Source organism: Natator depressus, chromosome 5 (assembly GCF_965152275.1).
Source record: "Natator depressus isolate rNatDep1 chromosome 5, rNatDep2.hap1, whole genome shotgun sequence".
NCBI classification, from domain to species: Eukaryota; Metazoa; Chordata; order Testudines; family Cheloniidae; genus Natator; species Natator depressus.
This window is the reverse complement of record NC_134238.1, coordinates 122,693,043-122,710,403: the sequence shown is the minus strand read 5'-3', so window position 1 is coordinate 122,710,403 and position 17,361 is coordinate 122,693,043. Positions and strand designations below refer to the sequence as shown.

General features: G+C 48.3%; 1 protein-coding gene across 1 annotated transcript; it reads left to right on the top strand.

The window, feature by feature from the left end:
* Positions 1–10,942: 10,942 nt before the first annotated feature.
* LOC141988010 (uncharacterized) lies at positions 10,943–12,647 on the top strand. The gene is made up of 3 exons (XM_074953831.1): positions 10,943–11,042; positions 11,139–11,547; positions 12,127–12,647. Exons 1-3 carry the CDS (start codon positions 10,965–10,967, stop codon positions 12,645–12,647), a joined length of 1,008 nt encoding a protein of 335 aa, XP_074809932.1. The 5' UTR covers positions 10,943–10,964.
* Positions 12,648–17,361: the final 4,714 nt, after the last annotated feature.

The following is a 17,361-nucleotide window of genomic DNA, read 5'->3' as shown; positions in this document are numbered from 1 at the left end:
TTTCCCGTATTCAGTTGGTTCCCGGGTCCAGTGGTCCCTCTCTCCAGGCTGGGGGAGGGACCTTTAGATGGGGGTGGGCTTGCACCTGCCCACCTCCCAGGATTTCCAGTAAGGCCCACCCTGAGTACTAAAGAGACATACCTCCCATCCATTTCTGTGGACTATGTTTCTAAATTGCCTAGACTGCTTTGGAAAGCTCGACCCTGTTATTTATGGCCAAACGTTTTGAAAAACAGCTTCAGAAAAACAAGCCACCGTTTGGAACATCAAACAACGAAAGGGAAATGTGCTTAATGGCTTTGTAGCACCAGGGTCTTGCAGTGGTGCTGAGAACTTTCTTATTTACTTTGTTTTCATTAGTGTCTTGGTCTGTTCAATAAGACACATTGAAACGTATTTCTAAATATACATATATCATTTTTATGATATGATACGCTCATTCCAATGTTGCGAGTTTTATTAAACGTGAAGATCTAGTCACAAACTAGAATTGTCAGCATTGCGATACCAGTTTTTTTTACTTAACCCTCTTTAAAACATTAATATCTACAAATAACCATAAATTCAAAGGAAAAAAATCCCCTTGGATGATTCAAAAAAGTGTTATTCGGCAAGTCATCAGCATTAAGTTAAAGTACCGCTCATACCAAGAGGGGGGAGGGATAGCTCAGTGGTTTGAAGATTGGCCTGCTGAACCCAGGGTTGTGAGTTCAATCCTTGAGGGAGCCATTTAGGGATCAGGGCAAAAATTGGGGATTGGTCCTGGTTTGAGCAGGTGGTTGGACTAGATGAGGTCCCTTCCAACCCTGATATTCTATGATTCTAAAACAAAACTCACCAATATTTTTTTCTTCATGCAGCTTCTTCACATATAGCACAATCAAGGGAATTTTTCAGAGAAGAAAAGATTACTGTGGGCAAGTTATTTGAGTGATCGAGCAGCATAGTCTTCTGTCCAGCTGGCATCAACCTAAGATTTCATTATACATGGAAAAAAGTACAAAGCAAAGTACTATTTAAAAAAGGAGGAATGAGTCTTAGGCCCTGATCCTGCAATGGAATCCACCAATACAGGCTCCCTTATGCATCTGGGGTGTCCATGTTCACTTCAGTAGGACTTTATATGGGTGCTGGGGTCTCTGCTAGCAGACTGCATGGCAGGATCCGTACCGTAGCTTTTATATGATATAGAGTACACAGCTCCAAACAAAACCAGGCATTTTAATGAATCCACTTATTTAGGGCATCAGTTCTCTCTGTACATATGGGCAATGATTTCATTGAGCTCATGCTGTTCTTTCATTGAGTTTAGCCATTCATCCTGGTGCTGGGTCTTGTCATTTAACTTTCTGTTGTTTATTCCCTTTGGTGTAGTGCTGTCAGTTCTGCAGGGATTGGCGGCTGGCATTCAGTTCTTTGGGGAACCTGTTCCTTTGCTGGACAGGTGGGAAAGCTGAGTCCTGGTGACTCAGAACACCTCGCTCGGGAGGCAGGGCAAGCTGAGTTCTAAGCACAATGCAGAGGCTCTCAGAGGCTCTGTGTTGGCCCAGAAGATTCATTGATGTTGGCTGTACAGTGGGTGTGAGGTGCTGGTTGAGTGGCCTGTGGGCCAGTGCACTTCCAGCATGTTTGGTGGCCTTTTAACTCCCCTCCAGCTGCCAGGTTTTCACTCTGCCAAGGATGCCAGTCTTGATCGCCTGCCTGTGGCCTGTGATGTGCAGGAGGTCAGCGTAGATGATCTGGTGGGCCCTTCTGGCCTTAAACTCTATGATTCTGCCCACTTCTCTATCAAGCCCTTCTGTGCTTTTCCCCGCATGGGGAGAACTCTCCACTGACATCCATAAACCTGACACCTTAATTCCCTCCTTAGACCCTAACTCTGCTACGCTGCCCCCAACCACCCCCATCTGGCCTTGGTCAGCCAAGTGGCCAGCTGAGATTTCCATTCTCCTGCTAAACTCTGCTTTATTTGGGTACCTCAACCTGTCCCCCCACCCACATTTCCTCCACCTGCTGTGTCCTGTCTGAGTGTGAGTTCTCTGGGGTAGGGCTGTCCTTGTCAGTCTGTACAGCACCTATCCCGCTGGGGATCTGCACCTTGACTGGAGTTCCTAGGTGCTACCATTATTTAGGAGATAGATACTTTGAAACACCTCGCACTAGCAGAGAGTCTAATGTTTATGATGTTTGCCCATAAACTGCCCACTTAGCACTGGTTATAATGGCATGCAGTTAATGTCTTTTATGTCAGCAGCGAGCCACTAGAATAGTGAATCCAGCCATCTGTGCAAATTCCTGGCCAAGTGCTCTCCAGAGACCAAGATCTGGGGGAACTTCCCAAGAGGAGCGAGCCAGCTGAGACCCAACCATCTAGTTAATGAGGGTTGTAAGGGTTTGCAGGACAGGAGATTGGATAGAAAAAGTTGAGGTGTATTGCTGTAATGTGACCCCTAATGCAATAGCTTTTCTCTGCAGTTATAAGGGCTAGAAACTCACTTTCTGTTTTTAGATGAATTAAGCTCAGATGTGGGAAAGAAAAAGGGAGGTGCTCACATACTATAGCATCGGGGCCATACGTATCTAAGACAGATGGTCACTGAAATCTGCTGTTGGATGTCTCACTTTTCCACCTGTTGATTTTCCATTCTGTGTTAGTGCCATTCATTGTTCTGATTCTCTGTTCGAGGCCTGGACCTGCATGCTCCTTGGCCGTTTTTGTTCTCCCCTGGCCCAGCTAATGCTTTTGGTGTTTCCTGTTCTCGTGGGTTCACACCACACGGGAATTTCACCACGTCTGTCTTTGAATCAAGAAATCAAGAACTGAAAGCAAAACGAAGCTGAAGCCATTGGGTCACTACAAAGATAAACAGGAGGCAGGCCCTGGAACATGCCTTTGTGCTTCTGGAGAGGTGTGGAACAATAGCTCCTCTTTCTGATGTCTTCGAGGGAGATTGACTGGCCTGCTGTATTCTTGGGTTTTTTGGGATCCAGCAAAGACAGTCTGCTCCAGCTGCTCCTTCAGTGCACAGACATCTTCCTCAGGGGAGCAACCCTAGACCCCCTCCCCTTGAATCTAGCTCCAGGCCCCGGAACGTGCTGTCCAGTTCTGACACGTTATTGATGTGCTGGTTTAACAGCAGGCAGGAAGCTCTGGCCTCCAACATGAAATGATCATATTTTCCATTTAGAGATGAAATTACGAGCGAGGCAGCCACATGCGATGTCACTGAAGGATGACCTCTGCAGCTGCTGGATTTATGGGATGCTTAGCAATCCTGGCCAGTAAAACAAAATTATTACCGTCCCCACTTAGAGCTGGGATTAGTATCTGCCGGACACATGGAGGGACCAGAATCTCTCCACTGGTAGCCCTTGCTTTGTTCCTGGGAGCAGGAGCCTGAGCTGACATGCAGGGGAATGTGGCTCGCACACTCAGATCATAGAACGCCACGCTTGCCACGCAGAGATGGAATTGCTGCTGGGGGACTTATTATAAAATAAACACACACCCCCCCCCCATCCCTGCCTGCCTTGCCAAAGGCGTGATCAGGGGGCCCCATTTCACCTGCTGGGGTGGCATTTTAACCTGCTAGGAGGAGGAATCTGGGGCTGTGCTCTCCACCCCGCCGGGGAAGTGGAAGCATCTGACCTTTGCCCAAAGGCTTCAAGAAGCTGGTTGGAAGTTTGGATTCTAAAAATGGGAGAAAATTTCATGGGGTCTCCTTGTGTCCGACCAGCGTGTGGGAGTCAGGGGGACGGAGTTCAAAGATTTACCCCACACCGGATACTCAGGGCTGGATTAATCATTAGGCTAATAAGACTATAGTCTTAGGCCCTCCTATTTTTAGGCCCTACCGGTCAGGCAGGGGGCACGGCCGGGGCCGGGTGAGGGGGAGCGAGCTTGCTCACGCAGCCCTGCTGGAGCACTCCCACCAGCAGGAAAGGCAAAGCAGCCCCTGAGGCTTGGAAGGAGCCCTGCCGGCAGCCAGCTGCCTCCGCTCCGCTCCCTCCCATCTGCGTCTCCCGCGCTGCAGGAACACACTGCCAGGGATCCGGTTAACACTGGTGACCGGACACTAAAAATCTGGTTACCACAGGCACCCTTGTCAGCCATGGGTGTAGTTTGAGCAGGCTTTGTCCCCCCACTATGCCCCCCACCCCCGATTTCTCTGGAGCTCTGCTTAGCTGCCAGGGAGGGAAGAGGCTCCCTCTGTCCCTCTCCTGGGCTGAGGCTGGCAGGCAGCTCCAGGATGCTGCCTCCTGGGTCTTAGCGCCCATCATCATCATCTTCTATGTGTGCTGGGTCCCGTTTCTGGACAACTGGTGAGTGCCCTGTGGTGGGGGCGGCGGGAAGAGGCAGTACCAGAGCCGTGGGATGGGAAGCATGCACAGAACCTGCACACACTCTATCCAGCTCCAGCCAGAACGATTGCCCCACCCGTGTATACGGAACGAATTCCCACACGTTTGTAGGAAAAACAAAACATCCCATTCTGGATACCAGTCCTTTAACTTTTACAGAAGCTTCCATCAAGAGGCTTCAGCTGTGTGATGCGCTGTGTTCAATACTGCATTGAACTGTACTAAAAATCAAAGAAATCCAATTTTTTCCTTTGATGTGTTTTTCTGTGCTGCGATGCACGGGCCACCAAGTTCTTTCCTTATGCTCAGCCCAGTTCCACAGGCCAACACATCTTTGTACTTTTAAGGGGTTGCACAAGCACTGGAGGAAGCTCAAAACACAATGTTGTAGGTTTCTCCCTCCCTCCCCTTTCCCTCAAGGATTTTAAATCCACTTCTTAGCAGGCTATGATAGAAAGACTGGCTGAATAGGCTAAAGGCAGGTTCTGTCCATTTGCTGGTTCTCTAGCCGTTCAATCCATCATAAAAGTACCTCACATTTGATATCTTTTGAGTTTCATTCCAAAACCTTAAAGCTAAATCTGAAGTTAGTCCTCATTTGTCTGCCCCAACTCAAACTAACTTCTTCCCCATGCGGAAACTGTTGGGTGAGCATGGGATGTGATTCGAGAAGGGAATGAGAACACAGGCCAGTTCCTGCTGACCGTTACACCTGTGTAGCCGTATTGACTTCAGGGAGAACAGATTTTTGCACAAGACTAGATTTCGATCCCTTCTGCTTTTTCACATCTGGTATAAGCAGAATCTCAGTCACTTTCCTCCCCTAAACTCTGGGCACTTTAAGGAAAAAAAAAATAAGCAAGGTCTGCTTGATTTACACGTGCAAATGAAACAGGAACGCCAGCCTTAAGCAAACACCAGATCTGCTGTAAGGAGGGTGTCACTACAGCAGCCTTGGCTGGACTGTTCTCTTGAAAGATCCTTAATGGTTCTTTTAAGATGCTGATTTTCAGTGAAGTCTTTTTGTTCAGGGGAAAAGAGAACACAACAGGGAATAGGTTTGTTTTGTCAGCTCCTAGTCATTCAAAAGCTGAAGGCTTTAGATTAAGTTTGTTTAATGTTTGTACAGTGATTCTGAAGAGCTAACATAGTACCGAAGTGCTAAATATTATGACTGGGCAACCATCTAAAGATCTGTGTCCCTTCTAGCTGTTACCTTTTTCTTACAGAAAGCTTAAAACAAACAAATGCAAACTATAGGGGGCTGGTGCACACAGAACTTAAACCTAAACACACATGCTTAAAAAAACCTCATGTCAGAGTTGCTGATCACACATTCTAGAATAGCTAATACTGAGGGATAGCTGAGTGGTTTGAACGTTAGGCTGCTAAGGCCAGGGTTGTGAGTTCAATCCTTGAGGTTGCCATTTAGGGATCTGGGGCAAAAATTGGGGACTGGTCCTGCTTTGAGCAGGGGGTTAGACTAGATGATCTCCTGAGGTCCCTTCCAACCCTGATATTTGATGAGTGCAGGGGACCGGACTAGATGACCTCTCAAGGTCCCTTTCAGTTCTATGATTCCAATTGTGGAAGAGCTTGGTGACAGAGTGGCCTGATGTGGTGAATCACTGGAGGTTAACTACATAAACTGGGTATCATCCCCCAAATAATGTTTGGGTTCAATGTGAAAACAGTAATTCATTGTCCTCAGCCAGTGAGAGGCAGCTTTCAGAGCAAGACAGCCTAAAATACAATGCCACCCAATGTAATTTTCCCACTACTACTTCCTCTACATCAGTGGATTTTACACCAGAGTGGTTTTCTTTTACATAATAAAAGCTGGCTGCCTCCCAGACTGCAGTCAGAGCGAGACAGGGTATGTGGTGTAGAGCAGTGGTTCTCAAAGCCAGTCCACCACTTGTTCAGGGAAAGCCCCTGGCGGGCCGGACCGGTCCAGTTTGTTTACCTGCCGTGTCCGCAGGTTCGGCCGATCGCAGCTCCCACTGGCCGCGGTTCGCTGCTCCAGGCCAATGGGGGCTGCAGGAAGGGCGGCCAGCTAATCCCTTGGCCTGCGCCGCTTCCCACAGCCCCCATTGGCTTGGAGCGGCGAACCGCGGCCAGTGGGAGCCGCGATCGGCCGAACCTGCGGACGTGGCAGGTAAACAAACCGGTCTGGCCTGCCAGGGGCTTTCCCTGAACAAGCGGTGGACCGGCTTTGAGAACCACTGGTGTAGAGTCCATAGCTTGGGGGAAACACCTGCAGGGCTTGGCTTTGCACTGTGCCCCGTGGAGAGCTGAAGGTAGAAGCACACGGTGGAAAGAGGTGAGCAGGGTGGGGAATGTTGCAGTGTTCACCCTCAGACAGAGGAGCACTCCACTATCTCCGAGGAAGGAGGCATAAGAGAAGGACAGTGCAGCATCCATCCTGCTACCTCTTACTCAGAAGTATCTGTTTCAAGGATTGAGTGCCGTGAGAGTAGAATAAACTTGTTCATTTTACATAAATAAATAATATGTAAATATGTATTTAGAGAAATGTTTGATGATGTCATAATTTTTTTTGCAACTTGTCATTCATACTTAGGCCCTCCCCCCATTAGCCTTAGGCCCCTCATAACTGTAATCTGGCCCTGCTGATGCCTACCAGCTGGAGCCTGGTACAAAAGCTGTAACTGAGGACGAAGCTCCAGGGGAAGCCATCCTGACAGGGATCCGAGCACGCTGTCTAACCCTTGGGCTAGTAAGTTTTGGTTAAAGTTTCAAGCCGTCTATGTCATAACTAATTCCTGGGCCAACGTTCATTCCCACAGCCTCTGTCCTACTCAGCAGCACAAGGGGCTGTCAGTGAGATCTTCCATCCTTTATTTCACATGGTGCACGTGAGTAGAGTTGGCATTTAATTCCCAATCAAATGACTGGATTACATGCTATAATTGGGATGCACTGTTGATATGAAATCCTGTATCTTTGGTTTGTTTCTAGTAAAAACTAGTCTGACCCCAGTTAATTTCTACCCAGTACCTGATCTTTGCTATAGATGACACTGATTAGGTGTTTTGGTCACAAGAAGAACATTGCCTGGTATATGTTTATTTAGACCTGGTATTCCTGTTGCTCCCGCCTTCAGTCTGTGATTGTGGGCCTTTGAATGTTATTGCTTTCTAATTTTAACACGATATGACTTGATCCCAATGGACAATGGTGAAAACGCAAAGCAAAGGTACTTGTTGGCAGTCGCTACATTTTTATTTCCTGTTTTATCCTATTTGAAAATAAATTAATATGACTAATTAGAGCTGGTTCCATATCCTTTTGGCTTGATGCCTGAGCTAAAGAGCCCTGAATACTCTCCAGTCATTGTATTTGAAAGGTTTTTGGCCAGAAATCCATCCAGCCTTAGTAATTTGTTTGGGGATAGTTGTCCTCTGGTGCGCATTTGCATCTAGCTCTATATTTTGCTCAGATGATAAGTGGTTTTAAAGTTCCATTATCCATGGAAAATTACTAAAGATAGTTAAGACCCAGGCAGACTGCGAAGAGCTACAAAAGGATCTCTCAAAACTGGGTGACTGGGCAACAAAATGGCAGATGAAATTTAATGTTGATAAATGCAAAGTAATGCACACTGGAAAGCATAATCCCAACTATACATATAAAATGATGGGGTCTAAATTAGCTGTTACCATTCAAGAAAGAGACCTTGGAGTCATTGTGGATAGTTCTCTGAAAACATCCACTCAATGTGCAGCAGCAGTCAAAAAAGCGAACAGAATGCTGGGAATAATTAAGAAAGGGATAGATAATAGGACAGAAAATATCATGTTGCCTCTATATAAATCCATGCATCTTGAATACTGTGTGCAGATGTGGTCACCCCATCTCAAAAAAGATATATTGGAATTGGAAAAGGTTCAGAAAAGGGCAACAAAAATGATTAGGGGTATGGAACGCCTTCCGTATGAGGAGAGATTAATAAGACTGGGACTTTTCAGCTTGAAAAAGGGGAGATATGATTGAAGTCTATAAAATCATGACTGGTGTAGAGAAAGTAGATAAGGAAGTGTTATTTACTGCTTCTCATAACACAAGAACTAGGGGGTCACCAAATGAAATTAATAGGCAGCAGGTTTAAAACCAATAAAAGGAAGTATTTCTTCACAAAACGCACAATCAACCTGTGGAACTCCTTGCCAGAGGAAGTTGTGAAGGCCAAGACTATAATAGGGTTCAAAAAATAACTAGAGAAGTTCATGGAGGATAGGTCCATGAATGGCTATTAGCCAGGATGGGCAGGGATGGTGTCCCTAGCCTCTGTTTGCCAGAAGCTGGGAATGAGCGACAGGAGATGGATCACTTGATGATTACCTGTTCTGTTCATTCCCTCTGGGGCATCTGGTATTGGCTACTGTCAGTAGATGGGATACTGGGCTAGATGGACCTTTGGTCTGACCCAGTAGGGCCGTTCTTATGTTCATGTAGTGATCAAAGCCTTCCTTAGTAAATATGTTTTCAGCTATGGAGGGTGTTTCTAAAATGGCGATTTAGATCAACTACCATTCCATCGTCTCTCAGTGAAAAGGTAATGCGATTAGCTGCTTGTTCTGTTCATAATCTATATGCCCATAAGCTACCGCCCTTATCTCTCCATCTGTGCAATTGCCTCAATGAAGGGAATACATTTTCTGCTTGTCCTGATAGAAGGGCTGTGTTGGTATTTTAGTATTTATCAGAGATGGAGCCAATTTCAAAACTGATACTTGCGTTTTCTATTTTAATGGGTTTTTAAAGGTATTTAAAAGTGGCTTTAAAGGGGAGGTGACGTTCAGTGACTGTGACCTCTGGGCAGCAATTGTGACAAGAGTGGTCACTGTCATGGGGACAGGGGCATTGTGAGACTGTTCCAGGAGGACTGGTTTCACCAGGACAGGTAAAGCAGCATCCACGTTGGCTGTACCAGTAAAATAGTGCCGTTAGGCTGCAAATGTTGTTCATGGAGCCACTGACGGAAAGTCAGGGTTTTACCAACATGGCTCAAAATTATGCCAGTCAAACTTTCTAGTGCAGGCCAGCCTCAGACTGCTAGTCCACCTCTCTGTAATCATTGATTCCACTTTTTTCCCTAGTTTGGTTACCAGTGCCTGAAACTGAGCCCACAGTGGTCCCCAGAAGCCCTTGGGGGGCAGTTTGGAGAGGAAGGTGGCTGCCTTTATGTGTCCCTGACCTTGGGTCTCGGTTGTGACCTGCTCCCTTCTCAGAACCCCCGCAGCGAGGGCAGGGAGCTTGGGTTAGTTTGCCTTATTCCCCATTGGAAATTGTACAAAACCAGTGAGAAAATCATAACGTTGGAGGGACACATGGACACACCCTCATGGACGTGGTGTTAACCAGCACTAGACTGGCACCAAGACGGCCGAATGCTGACAGACCCTGGAGTAGCTGCACCGGTGGCTGTTGGCTCTGCGGCTAGGGTGAAAGAGAAGCCAGCGTGACAGCCATTGAAAGGAAAACGATGCATGCAAGTGTAGCCCCCAGAATCCAGTTCCAGGACTCCTCCTTTTGAGGCGAGGATTTTCTGCATTTTCAGAAGTCTTTCCTTGCTGCGATGTCCAACACTAAGATTGTATCGTATCATGTCACCTGTAGCTAGTGGTTAATACCCCTCGCATACAGAGATACTACTCTATACTCTCCGGAAGTATTCATTTCCCACAGGTTACTGGATATATTTTACCTACCCAAGGCTTGCCTGCAAGTCCATTAGACAGTCTCATGTATGGAGAGTGATTCTCCACCAGCATCTGATTCACCTGACCCTCAGCAGCCTGTCCCAGCTCACTGTCCATCCCCAACAGCAAAAGGATTGTTCTTTATACCACTGAGTGCTTGGAAACCCCAAATAAGATCCAGGCCCCATTGTGCTAGGCACCGAACATGCACGTTGTGAGTGGGGCTCCAGCCCCATAGTGCTCACTCCACGTATTTGTGTATTGGAAGTGAAGGATTTTAGGCTGAGCTTTTCAAAGGTACCTAAGGATGCTCAGTTCCCATTAAAATGAATGGAACTGCATGTCCGGACTTCCAAAGCAGCTTTGAAGATCTTAGGGCTTGTCCATCCAGGGACATCCAGGAAAATTAATCTGAATTAACTAAGGGTGTGAATTTGAAGTGGATTAGTTAAACCACATTAAAACCCTGTGTGAACACCCTCATTCAGAACTGAAGTGGCCTTAATTCGGTTTATTTTAAGCCCTGGTCTACACTAGGACTTTAGGTCAAATTTAGCAGCATTAAATCGATGTAAACCTGCACCCGTCCACACGATGAAGCCCTTTATTTCGACTTAAAGGGCTCTTAAAATCGATTTCCTTACTCCACCCCTGACAAGTGGATTAGCGCTTAAATCGGCCTTGCCGGGTCGAATTTGGGGTACTGTGGACACAATTCGACGGTATTGGCCTCCGGGAGCTATCCCAGAGTGCTCCATTTTGACCACTCTGGACAGCACTCTCAACTCAGATGCACTGTCCAGGTAGACAGGAAAAGAACCGCGAACTTTTGAATCTCATTTCCTGTTTGGCCAGCGTGGCAAGCTGCAGGTGACCATGCAGAGCTCATCAGCAGAGGTGACCATGATGGAGTCTCAGAATCGCAAAAGAGCTCCAGCATGGACCGAATGGGAGGTACGGGATCTGATCGCTGTATGGGGAGAGGAATCCGTGCTATCAGAACTCCGTTCCAGTTTTCGAAATGCCAAAACCTTTGTCAAGATCTCCCAGGGCATGAAGGACAGAGGCCATAACAGGGACCCGAAGCAGTGCCGCGTGAAACTGAAGGAGCTGAGGCAAGCCTACCAGAAAACCAGAGAGGCGAACGGCCGCTCCGGGTCAGAGCCCCAAACATGCCGCTTCTATGATGAGCTGCATGCCATTTTAGGGGGTTCAGCCACCACTACCCCAGCCGTGTTGTTTGACTCCTTCAATGGAGATGGAGGCAATACGGAAGCAGGTTTTGGGGACGAAGAAGATGATGATGATGACGAGGCTGTAGATAGCTCACAGCAAGCAAGCGGAGAAACCGGTTTTCCCGACAGCCAGGAACTGTTTCTCACCCTGGACCTGGAGCCAGTACCCCCTGAACCCACCCAAGGCTGCCTCCTGGACCCAGCAGGCGGAGAAGGGACCTCCGGTGAGTGTACCTTTTAAAATACTATACATGGTTTAAAAGCAAGCATGTGAAAGGATTACTTTGCCCTGGCATTCGCGGCTCTCCTGGATATACTCCCAAAGCCTTTGCAAAAGGTTTCTGGGGAGGGCAGCCTTATTGCGTCCTCCATGGTAGGACACTTTACCACTCCAGGCCAGTAACACGTACTCGGGAATCATTGTACAACAAAGCATTGCAGTGTATGTTTGCTGGCGTTCAAGCAACATCCGTTCGTGTGTTATCCTCAGGAGAGTGAGATATAATCCATGGTCACCTGGTTGAAATAGGGTGCTTTTCTTCAGGGGACACTCAGAGGAGCCCATTCCTGCTGGGCTGTTTGCCTGCGGCTGAACAGAAATGTTCCCCGCTGTTAGCCACAGGGAGGGGGGAGGGTTGAGGGGGTAGCCACGCGGTGGGGGGAGGCAAAGTGCGACCTTGTAACGAAAGCACATGTGCTATGTATGTAATGTTAACAGCAAGGTTTACCCTGAAAGAGTGTAGCCAGTGTTTTATAAAATGTGTCTTTTTAAATACCGCTGTCCCTTTTCTTTTCTCCACCAGCTGCATGTGTTTCAATGATCACAGGATCTTCTCCTTCCCAGAGGCTAGTGAAGATTAGAAAGAAAAAAAAACGCACTCAAGATGAAATGTTCTCCGAGCTCATGCTGTCCTCCCACACTGACAGAGCACAGACGAATGCGTGGAGGCAAATAATGTCAGAGTGCAGGAAAGCACAAAATGACCAGGAGGAGAGGTGGCGGGCTGAAGAGAGTAAGTGGCGGGCTGAAGAGAGGGCTGAAGCTCGAATGTGGCGACAGCGTGATGAGAGGAGGCAGGATTCAATGCTGAGGCTGCTGGAGGACCAAACCAGTATGCTCCAGTGTATGGTTGAGCTGCAGCAAAGGCAGCTGGAGCACAGACTGCCACTACAGCCCCTGTGTAACCAACCGCCCTCCTCCCCAAGTTCCATAGCCTCCACACCCAGACGCCCAAGAACGCGGTGGGGTGGCCACCGGCCAACCAGCCACTCCACCACAGAGGATTGCCCAAAAAAAAGAAGGCTGTCATTCAATAAATTTTAAAGTTGTAAACTTTTAAAGTGCTGTGTGGCATTTTCCTTCCCTCCTCCACCACCCCTCCTGGGCTACCTTGGTAGTCATCCCCCTATTTGTGTGATGAATGAATAAAGAATGCATGAATGTGAAGCAACAATGACTTTATTGCCTCTGCAAGAGGTGATCAAAGGGAGGAGGGGAGCGTGGTTAGCTTACAAGGAAGTAGAGTGAACCAAGGGGCGGGGGGTTTCATCAAGGAGAAACAAACAGAACTTTCACACCGTAGCCTGGCCAGTCATGAAACTGGTTTTCAAAGCCTCTCCGATGCGTACCGCACCCTCCTGTGCTCTTCTAACCGCCCTGGTGTCTGGCTGCGCGTAACCAGCAGCCAGGCGATTTGCCTCAACCTCCCACCCCGCCATAAACGTCTCCCCCTTACTCTCACAGATATTGTGGAGCACACAGCAAGCAGTAATAACAGTGGGAATATTGGTTTCGCTGAGGTCTAAGCGAGTCAGTAAACTGCGCCAGCGCGCCTTTAAATGTCCAAATGCACATTCTACCACCATTCTGCACTTGCTCAGCCTGTAGTTGAACAGCTCCTGACTACTGTCCAGGCTGCCTGTGTATGGCTTCATGATCCATGGCATTAAGGGGTAGGCTGGGTCCCCAAGGGTACATATAGGCATTTCAACATCACCAACAGTTATTTTCTGGTCTGGGAATAAAGTCCCTTCTTGAAGCTTTTGAAACAGACCAGAGTTCCTGAAGATGCGAGCGTCATGTACCTTTCCCGGCCATCCCACGTTGATGTTGGTGAAACGTCCCTTGTGATCCACCAGAGCTTGCAGCACTATTGAAAAGTACCCCTTGCGGTTTATGTACTCGCCGGCTTGGTGCTCCAGTGCCAAGATAGGGATATGGGTTCCGTCTATGGCCCCACCACAGTTAGGGAATCCCATTGCAGCAAAGCCATCCACTATGACCTGCACATTTCCCAAGGTCACTACCCTTGATATCAGCAGATCTTTGATTGCGTGGGCTACTTGCATCACAGCAGCCCCCACAGTAGATTTGCCCACTCCAAATTGATTCCCAGCTGACCGGTAGCTGTCTGGCGTTGCAAGCTTCCACAGGGCTATCGCCACTCGCTTCTCAACTGTGAGGGCTGCTCTCATCTTGGTATTCATGCGCTTCAGGGCAGGGGAAAGCAAGTCACAAAGTTCCATGAAAGTGCCCTTACGCATGCGAAAGTTTCGCAGCCACTGGGAATCGTCCCAGACCTGCAACACTATGTGGTCCCACCAGTCTGTACTTGTTTCCCGAGCCCAGAATTGGCGTTCCACAGCATGAACCTGCCCCATTAGCACCATGATGCATGCATTGGCAGGGCCCATGCTTTCAGAGAAATCTGTGTCCATGTCCTGATCACTCACGTGACCGCGCTGACGTTGCCTCCTCGCCCGGTAGTGCTTTGCTAGGTTCTGGTGCTGCATATACTGCTGGATAATGCGTGTGGTGTTTAATGTGCTTCTAATTGCCAAAGTGAGCTGAGCGGACTCCATGCTTGCCTTGGTATGGCGTCCGCACAGAAAAAAGGCGCGGAATGATTGTCTGCCGTTGCTCTGACGGAGGGAGGGGCGACTGACGACACGGCTTACAGGGTTGGCTTCAGGAGGCTAAAATCCACAAAGGGGGTGGCTTTACATCAAGGAGTAGTTCAGGCAGGACTTCACGGAGGGTTCCAATAAGAAATGGTGCACCTAAGTTATTTTTCTTATTGGAACAAGAAGGTTAGCCTGGCCTCTGATTGATACATGGCTAGATTTACCTCGCAGCACCTTCTCTGTGAGTGACTGCAGTGTGACCTAGAGGAATGAGTCCCCTAGACAGGGGAGGAGGCAAATGAGTACAAAACAAATCTGGTCTATTTCTTGTTTTGATCCACTCCATCTATCTTTTACATCTTTGGCTGGCAGCTGACGGTGCAGAAGGACATATTGCCTGCCTGCTCACCATAAGACGGTTCAATAGGACTGACTGCCGGACTAAAGAGAATGACCTGGTCAAGTCACTAAAAATTTAGTCCCTGCGCCCATGTCTGCCCAGGCGCTCCTGATCGACCTCACACAGGCGACCAGGAGTACCTCGGACATGACGAGGACGGCTACCAGTCGTATTGTACCGTCTGCTGCCACAAGGCAATGGGTTGCTGCTACTGTGTAGCAATGCCGTGCCGCGTCTGCCAGCACCCAGGAGACATACGGTGACGGTTACCTGAGCGGGCTCCATGCTTGCGGTGGTATGGTGTCCGCACAGGTAACTCAGGAAAAAAGGCGCGAAACGATTGTCTGCCCTTGCTTTCACGGAGGGAGGGAAGGGGGGGACTGACGATATGTACCCAGAACCACCCGCGACAATGTTTCAGCCCCATCAGGCATTGGGATCTCAACCCAGAATTCCAATGGGCAGCGGAGACTGCGGGAACTGTGGGATAGCTACCCACAGTGCAACGCTCCGGAAGTCGACTCTAGCCTCGGTACTGTGGAAGCACTCCGCCGAGTTAATGCACTTAATGCACTTCTGTGGGGACACACACACTCGAATATATAAAACCGATTTCTAAAAAACCGACTTCTATAAATTCGACCTTATTCCGTAGTGTAGACAAGTCACTTCCAAAGTGAATTAAGATAAACCGAATTAAGGCCACTTTAATTCTGAATAACAGCGTCCACAAAGAGATTTAATGTGGTTTAACTAATCCGCTTCAAATTCATGCCTTTAGTTAATTCAGATCAGCTTTCCTGGATGTCCCTGTGTAGACAAGCCTCAAGCCTTAAAGTATAGCTATTGATGGTGAATGCACCTCTGCTGCCAATGTGGATGCAAAAGTAGTAACCCCTGCCCAGTTTGGTTCTTTCATAGTTAGCTGCTCTTTCCTTCTGCACACGGAGATTCTTGTACCAATGTGGTTTGGCATTTTGGGGAGTTGAGGAATATAAGTGCAGTGCTCTTGCTCTTTCAGAAGGCGAATTCAGCTCTTAGATGCCAGGATTAAAGTACGATACCATCTGTAGTCATCTGTTAGAGTGCTCTGTGTCTCTGTTCTCATGTATTTTGTAACTGTGACAGCTGATCAAGACCACTGACTTTGGTTTCCTCTTTTAAGATGTGCCATCGCTGAGAGACAGGTATACCAGATTTAGAAAAGAGGAACCTACAACATCCCTCCTGGGTACAATAGTTCTGTATTTGTCCTCTCTTGTTTATTTCAAGCAGTCGGGCTTCTGCCACTTCCTAAATTATTGGCCTGGATGCAGGAATTACTGGGTGAGGTGCTTTTGCCCTGTGTCAGACAGGACAGGCTAGATGATCGCAATGGACCCTTCTGGCCTTAGAATTGGTGATTCCATGTTCTAACAGATCTCACAGGCAATTTTTTCCTATCATTAAACTTTAATTTGTGTTATCTTACTTATATCCCACAGCTCCCAGGCATGCCCCTTGCTGATTGCTTGGCAGTCATTAGAACAGAAGCCAAAGCTCTCCACAGATTTACGCACAGCATTCATTTGTATTCATACTTTAACCTTCTTCCGAGGGATAGGATCTAACATTTAAAAAATCCAGATAGTACATTTTTTATAACTTGAGCCTGCTCAGTTCCCCTGTGGCCAGATGCATTTATGTGCCTTTATCTCCTCCTTTTCCCCACCCATGTTTTTAAAAAGCATTTTTAAAAGCCTGTTTTATACTGCTCAGTTTCCCCAGGGGGATCAGGGCATGTGGAGATGAAAAGGAAGCAAAGGGGGTGGGAGATGGGGAGTGTGCATCTTATGCCTCCTTCTGCAGGCAGCTTCACACAGTGTAGGTGTCCCTGACTCTCACCATTGCTCCAGGAAGGCTTCGTACAATATCCATTTATGTCCGCTCAGCAGGGATAATCCTCCCAAGCTGTCTCGCTCTCTGAGTGAGGGCTTGATGTGCAATCAGCTCTGTTGCTCTCAGTTCTCTGCAATGTCATAGTTCAAAGAGAACACCAGGCACCCAGGAGAGACCGAGCCCAGGGGATGAGTGCCAGAGCTAACAGAAATGAAGTGTGGCAGAAGACATCTTTTTGCAGATGAATAATTTGCCTAAAGACTCTTCCAGTTTTCCTCCCTCCCCCCTTTCTTTGGGTGTCCATTTGAACGTCTGTCACTCACGTTGATTGCTAAACCGAAACCAACCAGCCCTCCCCTCCCAATTTGTCAGTGGGGAGCTTCCCCCTCGAGGTGGAGATGTCCTAGGCTGAGGCCGCAGCAAGCGAACGGAGGCGAGAAGTTCTATACTGGAATGCGCTGGCCCGCCACTAGACTAGACGAAGCCAACGAGCAGAGAGGCAGCTGGGCTCTGTGTGCGTGCTGGGCAGGGGCGGGCCGGGCTGGGCCAGGTAAGGCACCTTGCAATCCTGACAGTCGCTGGCTTTCATGAGCTGCAGTACGGGAGACTGCTTTTGGTTTGTACCAGCTCCCAGTTGCAGCTCCACTGTGGATCACACCGGCCCGCAGCACCTGCCTCGTCTGCACTTAGCCGCATGGCGTTGCCAAAGCCCCAGCGGTGAGGGGGGGCCCCTGGGAAGATGCATTGGGGGAGGGGCCTTGGGGATGTAATTGGAGTTCTTGGTGCCTAAGCATAAGGCTGAGCCCTAGGGTCCTTGGCCCAGTGGACCTGCCTCACCTGACTTTCCTCGCTGATG

What these genes read in the sequence shown, in the direction of transcription:
- LOC141988010 (XM_074953831.1), top strand. Translation starts at nt 10,965, where the DNA reads ATGCAGAGCTCATCAGCAGAGGTGACCATGATGGAGTCTCAGAATCGC. An exon ending in CAGCATGGACCGAATGGGAG is followed by an intron (nt 11,043 to 11,138) that starts GTACGGGATCTG and finishes AAGATCTCCCAG; the next exon opens with GGCATGAAGGACAGAGGCCA. An exon ending in AGGCGGAGAAGGGACCTCCG is followed by an intron (nt 11,548 to 12,126) that starts GTGAGTGTACCT and finishes TTTCTCCACCAG; the next exon opens with CTGCATGTGTTTCAATGATC.